The 14,678-nt window shown below is 35.1% G+C and overlaps 1 protein-coding gene across 2 annotated transcripts in view; it reads right to left on the bottom strand.

The window, feature by feature from the left end:
• Window positions 1–284: 284 nt before the first annotated feature.
• LOC107514413 overlaps window positions 285–14,678 on the bottom strand; it is a 33,072-nt gene continuing 18,678 nt past the window's right edge. For both annotated transcript variants that reach the window (XM_016152083.2, XM_016152085.2), the window contains 4 exons: window positions 13,818–13,928; window positions 11,615–11,721; window positions 9,466–9,556; window positions 285–609 (listed from right to left, as the gene is read on the bottom strand). In XM_016152083.2, the coding sequence (XP_016007569.2) occupies window positions 493–609; window positions 9,466–9,556; window positions 11,615–11,721; window positions 13,818–13,928 (426 nt within the window). In that variant the 3' untranslated portion in view covers window positions 285–492. The remainder of the gene's footprint in view (window positions 610–9,465; window positions 9,557–11,614; window positions 11,722–13,817; window positions 13,929–14,678) is intronic.

Below are 14,678 nucleotides of genomic sequence, written 5' to 3'. Positions count from 1 at the left end.
GAGCCTATCTTTCTAGTTTTGCTTTTCCCTAGCAACTAGAATTATTTTTTATTTTAGTTCTTGTGCTAGCCTCTTCAGATAAAGCTGTGTATAAGGAATCTTACAGAACAGAGATCTAATAATTGGTATACAATGTAACTTACCTTCCCTTCTACCCTCTCTTTTGATAGAAACTACTTTTTTTTTTTTTGGTCATATCTGGACTTGCTATACAGGGCTAGTGACTAAAGAAAGACACATCTATATTTTTAATAGAATAAAAGAAACCGTAGGAAAATCACAAATTTTCAGATAAACATTTTAATTAAATTACCACACAAATCAAAGTTGTATAGACACATGCAACTATTTATAAATATGTAAACATATGTACAAAGACTAGAAAGGAATATAGAGAAAAAATATGTGTTAGGGTATTGGGGTTATGTTTCTTTTTCATTATTTTGTAATATACTCAACAAAACATTACACTGGGGTAGGATTATTTCAGTGCTAGAGAATCTTATATAAATGTATTTGTTCAAGAGCTTCTCTGTCAATATCCTTTTCTGGAAACACATCGTAGTTCAGTGGTACCTCTTCAACCCAGGGAGATAACTGTATATTAATCTGGAAAAAAAAGATTATAAACAAACATGAAAACTGCAGAATAATCCTATTCTCTGGAAGACAACATGACTAAGTGTCAAGCACAACATTTTTATCACAATAAGCAGGATTAAGTGTTACATGGTGCCACATGAACAATTATTTGTTGTACTCAATGGTCTGTTGATTCAGGGAATTAATTTTCTCTGATTTTGGAACTTAAAAGAATAAAGAAAGTACAGAATAGAATAATTGTTTTAAAGTAAATAGTTTAATAATTATCATTAGGTTTAAACAATAAAAGACTAAAACAACAATGGGAATACACAGAGAACACAGAAAAACTGCTCACATATACATAGTGCTGGTACTAAGGGGTTACATGAATGGGGCTAATCACCCTCCCTAACCTTCATTAGGCCCTTCCCCTCACAATGCAAACCTGAGTCACAATGACACAGAAATTCTGGAGCCACCAATGGATATATATCTGGTTAAAGAAGTTTCACTGAACAGGACAGCAATAAAATTACTCAAGAATTTATGTATAAGGACTCTTTCATAAATATGAATTTCCAATGGTTAGCTAGACAAATTTATGTATTTAGTGTAAAAGTTGTTATTTTGGTAGGTTAAAAAAAAATCACTAGGTTTTGTCAAGATGGTGGGCTGGATAAAAGCTGGGTTTGCTTCCTTCCACAATCGTGTTAAAACTTCATCCAAATTATAAAACAAACAACTTGGAAAATCACCTGAAGTCTAGCTGATCATAACACACATGTCTGAGGGTATAAAGAAAGAGCCACATCGATCTGGTAGAGGGGGTGGAGATGTGAAGCAGGCTCATCCTGCACGCACGACTGGAGGTTGAGCAGTGGGAGTGAGTGTGTGGCTGCAGAATCCCCCCTGAAGGAGCAAGGGGCCCTTGTCAAACACAGGCACTGCTCAGCCCAAGTTCCAGTCCTGAGAAGAGAAGGTCCCACCAAATCTGACAGTAAAAACCAGTGGGGACTCTCATCATCTGGGTGAGATGGAAAACACCTGAAAACCCGGACGTCCTGTTAAAGGGCCTGCACACAGACTCACTCACTTGTAGACACTCACTCTGGGCTCTGGTGGAGGGTCAGCAGATCAGGAGGCATGAGAGACATTGAGAAAGACTGAGATGTGTGGTGCCGGGTAAGGGCTAGAGGGACAGCCACCATTAATCCTTTGTCGGGCCCCCCTCCAGGGCAGTCTACAGGTGGGTGCCATCTTGCTTGTATTGAACCCTCCCCCAGTGAGGATAATTCTGAAGCGCATTGGGCCAGTGAGATCGCTCCACTCCACCAGGTGTCTCCCTGGGGCCCCACCTCACCCCACCCCACCCCACCCCACTCCACCCCACCCAGCCCACAGATTGCCCTAGGAAGCCTGTTGCTGGGCAGCCAGCCCCACCCCATGGCTTCCCTGGGCTATATATTTATTGGCAGGCAGCAGTCCTCAGCTCACGTAGCCCCTACATAGCCCACATATTTCAAGGGAGACTTTTGGTGTTGAGCCATTGGTGCCAGCCTGAGTTGCAGTATCTTCTGGGCAGATCAAAGGGGTCTGAGGGCCTGAGGAGAACAGTGGCTGGCTTTGCTGCAATCTGAGGCTTTTATAGGAAGCTGCAGATTCAGCACTGGCATGAAACCTGACTCTTCACTGGCTGGGTGAAATTTGTTAGCTTTACCCAGGTGACTCCGTGGGTCTCCGCCTACCCAACTCACATACCACTCAATGGCTCTTCCAGCTGCAGAGTCATATAGGAAGCTGACAGGCAGCCCCAGGGCTTGAGGTGCACTGGTCCTCTTGCTAAGCCCTCTGAGGCCCAATAATGGGGAAAACTGACCTTGGCTCACAGTGTGCCTCACATTTGCCTGCAGATCCAGCTTAGGTAGCAAGCATCCACAGATTGCTTTGTAGCTCTTACTGGGTAGCCTCGAGCAATCGAAGGCAGAGGCTGAACTTTGCCGACACAGGAGCCCCTCCCAAGGGGCCACAGACCCAACACACCTGAAGGCTGGTGTCAGACCACAACAGAACACCACCTGACTAGCCCCATAAGCAGCACACACAAAGGGTGGCCTCAACAGGTACGGGAGACCACTGGGGCGAATCCCACTCCATGGCGTCAGCCTCCAATAGCAGCTCATACCCTGTGGGTGTGGCTAGTCCTCACAGCCAGTCAGCCGAGAGCCAATCCCATCCACTGACATGCTAACAGCAATTAAGGCTTAGCTGCGACAGGAGAACACATATAACCACACTAGGAATGCACTCAGAACCCCAACGCAGGTGATCAGGGAGACTGTGGGTCACACAGGATACCTACTACATGAGGCCACCTGGCCAAGGCTGGGTCATAACAAATCTTCCTAACACATAGAAACGAACATAGACAGGCAACCAAAGTGAACAAACAAACAAACAAACAAACAAAAAAACCAAAGAAATATGCCACAAGTGAAACAACAGGAAAAAACTCCATAAGAAAACCTAAATGAAATGAAGGCAAGAAACCACCCAGAAACAGAGTTCAGAACACTGTTTATAAGGATACTCAATGAACTTCAGGGGAGAATAGATGCTTTCAGTGAGGACTTCAATGGAGAGATAGCAAGTATAAAAAAGGAAAGAGAAACCATAAAGAAGAACAGTGAGAAATGAAGATACAATAACCAAAATGAAGAATACACTAGAAGGAATCAACAGTAGATTAGATGAAATGGAAGACCGAATCAGTAAGTTGGAAGACAAGGTGGCAGAAAACAACCAATTGGAATAGCAAAAAGAATAAAAAAAAAATGAGGAAAGTTTAAAAGACCTCTGAGACAACACTGAACAAACCAACATCTGCATCATAAGGGTACCAGAAGAAGAGAGAAAGCAAGGGATTGAGAACCTATTGGAAGAAATAATGACAGAAAACTTCTCTAAGCTGACAAAGGAAACAGATATACAAGTCCAGGAAGTGCGAAGAGTTCAAACAAGAGGAACCCAAACAGACCCACACCAAGACACATCATCAGTAAAATGCCAAAGGTTGGAGACAAAGAGAAAAATCCTAAAAGCAACAAGAGAAAGGCAGCTAATTACTTACAAGGGTACTCCCATAAGAATGTCAACTGACTTTTCAACAGAAACTTTGCAGGCCAAAAGGGATTGGCATGAAATATTCCTAGTCATGAAAAATAAGAACCTACAACTGAGACTACTCTACCCAGCAAGGCTATCAATTAAAATTGCAGGTGAGCTAAAGAGCTTCCCAGACAGGAAAAAGCTAAAGGAATTCATCACTAACAAGCCAGAATTACAAGAAATGTTAAGGGGACTTTTGTAAAAAGAAGGGGGAAAAAAACCCATAAATACAAATACTAAAATGGCAATAACTATGTACCTATCAATAATCACTTTAAATGCAAATGAATTAAATGCTTCAAATGAATTAAATGCTTCAATTGAAAGACACAGGGTAGCTGAATGATGAAGAAAATAAGATCCATACACATGTTGTCTACAAGAGAGCCACCTCAGATCAAATGACACATACAGACTGAAAGTAAAGGGATGGAAAAAGATATTTCATGCAAATGGAAATGAAAAACAACCTGGGGTAGCAATACTTATATCAGACAAAATAGATTTTAAAACAAAAGCTAGAATAAGAGACAAAGCAGGGCATTACGTAGTGAAAAAAGAACATAACCCTAGGAAAGATATATGCACCTAACACAGAAGCACTTATATACACAAAGCAATTATTGACCAATATAAAGGGAGAGATCGATGGTAATATTTTCATAGTAGGAGACTTTAACACTCCATGAATACTAATGGACAGATCTTCCAGACAGAAAATCAATAAAGAAATAGCAGCCTTAAATGACATACTAAACCAGATGGATTTAATTGATATGTTCAGTGTTTCACCCTAAAGCAGCAGAATATACATTCTTCTCAAGTGCACATGGAACATTTTCAAGGATAGACCACATGTTAGGCCACAAAACAAGACTCAATAAATTTAAGAAGACTGAACTCATATCAAGTGTCTTCTTTGACCACAGTGGTATGAAAGTAGAAATCAACTAACAAGAAAAAACCTGGAAAATACACAAACACAAGGAGTCTACAACACGCTACTAAACAATGAATGAGTTAATGAGATCAAAGAAGAAATCAAAAGATACCTAGAATTAAATGAAAATGAAAACACAACGACTCAAAAATCTATGAGACGTAGCAAAAGCAGTCCTAAGAGGAAAATTCATAGCAATACAAGCTTACCTAAGAAACAAGAAAAATCTCTAACAGTCTGACCTTATACCTGAACCAGAAAAAGAACAGCAAACAAAACCCCAAGCAAGTGGAAGGAAGGAAATAATAATGATCAGAGTAGAAATAAATGAAAGAGTCAAAAAAATACAAAAGATCAATGAAACCAAGAGATGTTTTCTTGAAAGGATAAACAAGATTGATAAAACTCTAACCTGACTCATTCAAAAATAAAAAAGAGGACCCAAATAAATAAAATCAGAAATGAAAGAGAAGTAACTAGACTCCACAGAAATACAACGGATTAAAAGAAACTATGAGCATTTATACGCCAACAAACTGGCAATCTATAAAAAATGGATACATCCCTAGAAACATACAATCTCCCAAGACTGAGTCAAGAATAGAAAATCTGAACCGAATGATTACCATCAATGAAATCAAATCAGTAACCAAAAAACTTCCAAAAAACAAAAGTCCTGGACTGGATGGCTTCACAAGTGAATTTTACTAAACATTCAAAAAAGAATTAATACCTATTCTTAAACTATTCCAAAAAATTCAAGAGGAGGGAAGGCTTACTAACTCTTATTATGAATCCACCATTACCTTGATTCCAAAACCAGACAAAGACAGTACAGAAAAAGAAAACTATAGGCAAACATCTCCAATTGATGCAAAAATCCTCAACAAAATATTAGCGAACTGAATTCAGTGATATATTAAAAAATATCATATACCATGATCAAGTTGGATTTATTCCTGGGATGCAAGTTTGGTTTAATATCTGCAAATCAATTAATGTGATACGCCACACTAACAAAATAAAAGATAAAAACCATATGATTATATCAATAGATGCAAAAAAAGCATTCAACAAAAACCAGCATCCATTTACGATAAAAACTCTCAGCAAAGTGTAACTAGAAGGAACATACCTCAACGTAATAAAGACCATATATGACAAACTTATAGCTAACATTATACTCAATAGGGAAAAGCTAAAGTGTTTTACTTATAATCAGGGACAAGACAAGGATGCCAACTTTCACCACTTTTATTCAACACAGCATTTAAAGTCCTAGCTATAGTAATCAGACAAGAAAGAGAAATAAAAGGCATCTAACTTGAAAATGAAAAAGTAAAACTGTCATTAGTTGGAGATGACATGATACTATATATAGATAACTCTGAAGATTCCACCAAAAAACTGTTAGAACTGATCAATGAATTCAGTAAAGTAACAGGATACAAAATTAATATTCAAAAGTTGGTTGCATTTTATACACCAATGATGAACTTTCAGAAAGAGAAATTAAGAAAACAATTCCATTTACAACTACATCAAAAACAATAAAATATCTAGGAATCAAATTAACCAAAGAGGTAAAAGACCTTTCTCAGAAAATGACAAGTCATTGAAAGAGAAAATGAAGAAGATACACATTAATGGAAGCACATATTGCACTCATGGGTAGGAAGAATCAACATCATTAAAATGGCCATACTACCCAAAGCAATCTATAGATTTAATGCAATCCCTATCAAAATACCAATGGCATTTTTCAGAGAGCTAGAACGAATAATCCAAAACCTTATATGGAACTATAAAAGACCCTGAATAGCCATGGCAATCTTGAGAAAGAAGAACAAAGCTACAGGTAGCACTACTGTACTAGTATAGTAGAGTTATACTACAAAGCTATAGTAAACAAAATAGCATGGTACTGGCATAAACACAAATGCATAGATTAGTGGAACAGAATAGAGAGCACAGAAATTAATCCATGCCTATGTGGCTATTTACTCTATGACAAAGGAGGCAAGAATATACAATGGGGTAAAGACGGTCTCTTCACAAAATGGTATTGGGAAAACTGAACAGATACATTCAAAAAAATGAAACTGGACCACCTTCTTAGACCATATACAAGAATAAACTAAAAATGGATTAAAGACTTACATGTAAGACCCCAAATCATAAAATTTCTAGAAGAATATACAGGCAGCAAATTTTCTGATATTGCTATTAGCAATTCTTTTCTGATATATCTCTTTGGACGAGGGAAACAAAAGAATAAATAAACAATGGAACTACATTAAACTTAAAGGTTTCTGCACAACAAAAGAAACCATCAACAAAACAAAAAGACAACCTACTGAATGAGAAGATATTTGCCCATGATACATCTGACAAGGGGTTAATATCCAAAATTGATAAAGAACTCATATAACTCAACGACAACAAAAAAGCAAACAATCCAATTAAAAAATGTGCAGAAGACCTGCATAGGTATTTCTCCAAAGAGGACATACAGATGGCCGATAGACATATGAAAATATGCGCATGGTCACTAATCATCAGAGAAATGCAAATTAAAACCACAATAGATATTGTCTCACACTTGTCATATTGGCTATCATCAATAAATCAAAAAATAACAAATGTTGGCAAGGCTGTGGAGAAAAGGGAACCTCCGTACACTATTGGTAGGATTGCAAATTGGTACAGCCACTCTGGAAAACAGGAGAACTACCTTTTGACCCAGCAATTGCACTTCTGGGTATTTATCCAAAGAAAACTAAAACAGTAGTTCGTAAAGATCTATGCACCCCTATGTTCATCGCAGGGCTATTCACAATAGCCAAGATATGGAAATAATCTAAGTGTCCATAAATAAACAACTGGTATAGAAGTTATGGTACATATATAAAATGGAATACTACTCAGCTATTAAGAAAATAAAACCCCACCATTTGCAATGATATAGATGAACCTAGAGATTATTATGCTGAGTGAAACAAGTCAGACAGAGAAAGATAAATATCATATGATTTCGCTTATATGCAGAATCTAAGGAACAAAAGAAACGAACAAACTAAAACAGGCTCACAGATACAGAGAACAAATTTATGGCTGCTGGATAGGAGGGATTTGTAGGGGGGTGGAGCTGTGTGAAAAAGGGGAAGGGATAAAGAAATACAAATTAGTAGTTAGAAAACAGTCATGCGGGTTCAGAGTATAGCATAGGGTATATAGTCAATATTATTCTAAGGATTGCATATAGCACCAGATAAGTGATAATCAGGAGGATCACTTCACGGATTGTATAAATATCTAACTTTTTAAAATTAAAAAATATATGTATATATTAAAAAGTCAATAAATCAATAAATCTCTAAAAAAATCACTGAATTATTCCAATATATAGAAATTATAAATCAGAGACTACATTTTAAAATTTTATTTATTTTTAAATTAGAGTTGACATTCAATATTACTTTATATTAGTTTCAGGTGCACAGCATAGCAGTTAGACATTTATATAATTTACAAAGTGATCCCTCTGATTAGTCTAGTACCCACCTGGCAATCTACGTAGTTATTAAAATATTATTGACTATATTCCTTATACTTTAAATTCCTGTGACTATTTTGTAGCTACTAATTTGTACTTCTTCATTCCTTCACCTTTTTCATACAGCCCCCAATGCTGCTCTAGTCTGGCAACTATCAGTTTGTTCTCTGTTATCTGTTTCTGTTTTCTTTGTTCATTTCTTTTGGTTTTTAGATTCCATATATGGTATTTGTCTTTCTCTGACTTATTTCATGCAGCATAATATCCTCTATGTCCATCCATGGTAAGATTTCATTTTTTATGGCCAAGTAATACTCCATTGTATATATGTAATATACCTTTTTTATCCAATCACCGAGACCACATAGTTCAAAAGGAATATATTTATGAGTATGGAAAAGTATGGTAGGATCACAGTACTCATGAGGTGGCAATCTCACAGGGAAGAATTAAGTGTGTGTGTGTGGGGGGGAACTGGGGAGACTAACTTCTTTATGTATCTCTGGATTATTTCCCTAGTATGGCGAACGAATTACTTTTGTAATTTAGATGACTGACAAACATTTTTTTAAAGAAGGTATTATTGATAATTGTTTAGTTTTTTAAAGGAAGAAATAGATAACAAATTTGGCAGTGCTTATATATAAGGAAAGCACTACTAAAATGATAATTATTAAGAAATATAACAGTATCTTTCATCTGTATCTCAAAGAGCTTTATACATACTAACTAACCTTTATATAAGGGTCATTTATTGGGTTGAACCTTTTTATTAAGTATCAGCCTTATTTTATGTGGAGAATCTAAGGAACAAAGAAGTGGTTTGTGTTAGGTTCCAAACTGACCTAGAAGCTAAACTCTGCATGTGAGCTTCCAGTCTACTTATTTGAGTCTGGAACTTTGAACAACTCTGTTTCTCTTGTCCTATGGGAAAAAGTTATGATGTGGGTGTTCAAAGCTTCTTACATTTAAAAGCATTTCTTAACCTAAAACTGTAACCCCATAGTTAGAAAAACTGGGTGGAGAAACAAAGGAATATGTATCAAGAATTACAATTTCAGATCTCCTGAGGCCAGTTAACAAAACACGAACCAGTTCTTAAATCATAAGATCTTGCTATTCTTTCTATCATCTGTCACTATATTCAGACAGAATATTTCTGAAATATTTAACGGCTACCAGAAAAAAATAAAAATGTTGGGAATTAAACTTAACATACCTGAAGACCTGAGAGAGACTCTTCAAGACTTGGTACTGTCAATAATAATGATCCTTGTTTCCTTATATTATGGCTGATATATTCCCAGGCTCTACAACACATTAAAAACTTTATATGTTAGGTTTTACCAGACACTGAAAATTCTTTAAGAATGAAGATGACAAAAGAAAATGCAGCACAGGTGTTGTCTAGAAATCTAGATGAGCAAAAATGTTTGCCTGCAGGAAATAGGACTGCAGCAGCTTACTAGAAATTGGTAAATTCTTCAGCTTCTGGAGGGGTGTTGGTAAAATTGTAGTTACAGTATTGAAGAGATTTAACAAGATGGTGATTTGGGTTACTACAAGGTATTGCAAATTAGGCCAAAACTAAATTTTTGAACTGATATAGAAGTCAAAGCTGGATCGGCAAAGTCCCTTAAACTCTTTATGAAGTGTGGTAAAATTGGTACCATGAACTGGATTTCTATGCTGAGTCTTGAAAGTATGCCTCACTCCTGTGGAGCAATAGTTAAGCAAAGCAAGGATATATATCTCTTTCAGTGGGGCAGATGGCCAACAGTGTCATCTGCACTTATTTTAGTTATAGCAATGGTTAATAAGTTTAGTACATTCTGGAATTCATTAGGCAAAATGATACAAATGTTCTTATTCTCGGGCTAGATCTAAAATCACATAGAAATGTTTGATAATAAATGTCACTGTGTTTGGGCTAGAGCTGTTTGTTGTTTTGATGTGGTTCCTTAAAAATGACATATTTTACAAATTAATAAGAATGAAGACGCCAAATGTATTGGCATGGTTAAGTGTGGCTCTCAAAATAGCACTTGCAGTTTCTGGTAAGCTGTCCTTGTAGTAGTTATATTTGTTTCACTACTGAAAAAATACATAGAGGCACCTTTTAAACTAACAATTACTCTACAATCTGGGTGTTACTCTGTAATTAGATTTAACTTATAGCTGAAGCCTGAGCCTTTCCTGAGTACACATTTTCTATTATGATATATTTCTGTTTTCCCATATACTAACTCCTATAGTAGTATCATTCTACTCGTCCTTACATTTTGGCTGAACTTTGGTTATATGATTAGCTTTTGGTTGAACTAGTTTCTTTTTAAACTATTTAAATTGTTGATTTCATAGTGACCTTAACCTAATAGAATGTGTGTGTGTGTGAGTGTGTGTGTGTGTGTGTGAGAGAGAGAGAGAGAGAGAGAGAGAGAGAGAGAGAGAGAGAGAGAGAGAGATGGTGGTCAGAGGGAAAATATAAAAGGGGAATGGGTGGCAGGATAAAGAAGTTTAGCCATTCAGGATTCCATTCACTATTAACTATTTATGGTTTGTAATTATATGCATTTTTATTTCTCTGAGGTAGAAACCTTAATGATGCACTAATCCAAACATCTGAGTAATTCTCTTTTGTATATACGGAAAGAAGCTTTCCAGCATCTAAAGTGTACATATGACTTTATGATAAATAAGAAGTCAGTGAGCCTAAATAGCCAGAAAATCAGCATCTTAGACTATAGACTATAAGAATTTTTTAATTAGAGGAATTTATAGGTCCTTATACAGGTCACAAAGCATTAAATTGTGGCAGAGAAGTCAGAAAAGTAATCATAGATTTGAGAACTTTTCCATTACTTGAATAGTGGAATAAACTCCTGGAACCTACAATTTATTACCTCTTAATATTTTTAAAGTATGATAATTAACCACTATTTTGGTTAATATTCTTATATCTTGTTTTATATTCATTTATAGGCATTAGTTAATTCTCATCACTTTGTGAAAGCATAGCATATGACTTTTTTTTTTTTTCAAAGAAAAGAAAACAGAGGCCGAAAAGAATAAGTATAAAGGCCCACTAGGAAGTGACACTTTATTTCATCCCTGACTGCTAAGTAAATGCTTGGGTCACAGTATCATTTTATATTCACCTAAAATTATATATAATATTTTACACAGTTAGGCAGTTTATTTTTATTTTTGTTTTATACAGAACGCATTTCCTTTTTAATATAATTTCCTCATAGTAGAAGTCATTTTTAAAAAGTTAAATATGAAAACATTTCTACTTTACCAATTCCTTTTCATACTTTGCTGAATATATTTTAACAACAGACTTCTTGCCTGAATAAATAACATACCTGGCCTGTTCTGCCTCATCGAGAAAATATTCGAAGACATTATTCATTATTACAACATCGGCATTTTGCAGAAGTGAACCTTGGGTACAGATGTCTGCATGAAGTACCTAAAGAAGAATGAGTTCATTTAAGAGAACAAAGATACCATATCATACAATCACAGAAGAAATATCTATTGGACCAATAATGTTGTGAGGCAGTATGAGAAGTTGAGCCTTCTTAAAATGGGAGAAAACAGTATATTTAATATTACTACCTATGGGAGATAATTAATATCTAATAAAAACCATAAACTTGTAAAAATTTGTTTTAGATAGAATTATTTATATAGTCATAATTATACTGCTTTAACTCTAAGTTCAGAGCTTTTTCCACTACAGTAGTCCCCCTTATCCATGGTTTTGTTTTCCAAGGTTTCACTTACCATGGTCTGAAAATGTTAAATAGAAAACCTCTGAAATAAATAGTTCATAATAAGTTTTAAATTGCACATCATTCTGAGTAGCATGATGAAATCTCACACTGTCCCGCTCCATCATGCTTGGATGTGAATCATCTTTTTGTCCAGCGTATTTATACTGTATGCACTCCCCACACATTGGTCACTTGGCGGAGCCATCTTGGTTATCAGACTGACTACTGAGGTGCCACAGTGCTTTTGTTCAAGTAACCCTTATTTGATTTAGTAATGGCCCCAAAGCACAAGAGTAGTGATGCTGGCAATTTGGATATGCCAAAGAGAAGCTGTAAAATACTTCCTTTAAATGAAAAGGTAAAAGTTCTAGACTTAATAAGGAAAGAAAAAAACATATGCTGAGGTTGCCAGGATCTAAGGTAAGAGCGAATCTTCTATGAAATTGTAAAGAATGAAAAAGAAATTCACTATAGTTTTGCTGTCACATCTTAAACTGCAAAAGTGCGTGACAAGTGCTGAGTTGAAAAGGAAAAGGTATTGAATTTGTGGGTGGAAAATAGGAGAAGAAACTTGTGCCCACTGGCAGCAACATGCTGCGCCAAAAAAAGCATTGAGCCTATAGGAAAACTTTAGCAACGGATACCCTGAAGCGAGTGACACCAAGCCATTTACTGCAGTAAGGGATGGCACACAGATTCAGGAATAGGTCTGGGTGAAAAAATAAAAATTACTGGAGAGAGGGAGAGAGACAGACCACATTCACCTAACTTTTAGTACAGCATATTATAATTGTTCTATTTTATGATTATTGTTGTTAATCTCCTATTGTGCCTAGTTTATAAGTTAAACTTTATCATAGGTATGTATAGGATAAAACATAGTATATATAGGGTTCGATGTAATCCACGATTTCAGGCATGTACTGGGGGTCTTGGAATGTATCTCTGGCAGATAAGGGAGACTACTGTATAACTATATTACTAGTTGTAAGAGTTATCAAATTCTAGCTCCATCATCAAGTAGTCAGTGTTCTCATAAACAAAACAGAATATCACAGATCAAATGGGACCATATAAAAACCATAAAAGTAGTTTCTAAATTATAAAATGTTAATACAGTATGTTAATTGACCTTGTCCTACTATTCATCTAAAATTCACTGGACTATATCATCATTCAAAAAAGCAAATAAAACAATTTATTTAAAAGCTATATACCTCAAAACCTTAACTTGGACTGCAATCAACAAGTTTTACAGACTATAGGCAAGATAACGAGAAGAAACATTTATTTGCTCAAGAGCAAACAACTTTTATTTTAAAACAAGGAGAAAAAGTTTACTTTGTACCACTTATTTATTTCCAAATAAAGATTTGGGGTTACAAATATATAGAATGTTGTGGGGTCTGACTTTAAAATTATTTTTTCTTTTTTAAGTAATAAAAATAAATCTGCCTGGAGCCTCTGAAGCACAGCTTTGACATGTTTCTGAACACACAAAAAGTAGTCAGTTAATCATTTCAAACTTTCTAAACATGTAATTTAGATAGGAAATAGGTATGTAAATAATCTACTTTCTAATAAATTGGGGAGGAAGAGAAATATGTGAGTGGAATATAAAGATAATAATTGACTTTTATTAATGTTTTATATATTAAGTCAACTCAATCTGTTTCTACACAACAGCAACCAAGAATAGATTCGAAAAGATTTTCCAATTCCAATGCAGAAGAAATTTCACTAAATTATGTTATACAGTGGATAATGAAATATATATTTAAAAGGGTACCTTTACTCTGTCAGTGAATTGGTATTTTTTAATGATCATTTCCTGCAACTGGCAAAAATCTCCATTCAATTCTACTCCATATAGTTGTAATGCTGAACTGTAAAGATAACCCTAAAATATGAAAATACATTAATATACAAATAAACTAACTTTTAATTGTGGGTTTATTTCTACTTGAAATTTAAAAAGTCAAATTTTTAAAAACAATTCAATAAAGTAAAAAGTAAAGGATAAATAACATCTCGTAGTTTATGTAAAACTTACACTTTAAGAACTTAAACTCTTATGGATGAAAATCTTGATTGTACTTTATTTTTTTCTCAGTTATTTATTCATTTATTTTCTAACTGATTGTAGTTTATAAATTTCCATTATTTAAAAGTAATTATATTTTAAAAGATTGATTTCTTACTTTTCCTGATAAAACTTGTGCATGCAACAAAGGTAGAAATGAGAAAAGTGATCACATATAGATTCTGTTTAATACCCTATTTCTATAATTTCTTGGGAAGTTAAAATAGGAGAAAAGCAAGAAAGGAGTACACCTGTGGGGAATATAATCGAAAATCATGCATAATCTGACACTAGAGGAAGGTAGCTAGAAGTGTGTCCTCTTTGGCTTAGGGAAGTCAGCCTGGCGTCTGGCAATCTGCCAAAGATAATCAACCAATTAGTTAGCAAGGATAATCAAGAATTGTTTATATATTGTTATGTGTCTATTTTGGAAGGAAAGATCAAATCATATTCTGAATATAATTTTACATCAACTAAAACCTATGTGTAAACCAATTTATATTTATTGCTCATTAAGGATTTTTAGAATATATTTGACAGAGAATATGTATGTATTCAAAAATTTTG

Source organism: Rousettus aegyptiacus, unplaced genomic scaffold, assembly GCF_014176215.1.
Source record: "Rousettus aegyptiacus isolate mRouAeg1 unplaced genomic scaffold, mRouAeg1.p scaffold_m13_p_3, whole genome shotgun sequence".
Taxonomy (NCBI): Eukaryota; Metazoa; Chordata; class Mammalia; order Chiroptera; family Pteropodidae; genus Rousettus; species Rousettus aegyptiacus.
This window is presented reverse-complemented; position numbering and strand designations above follow the sequence as displayed.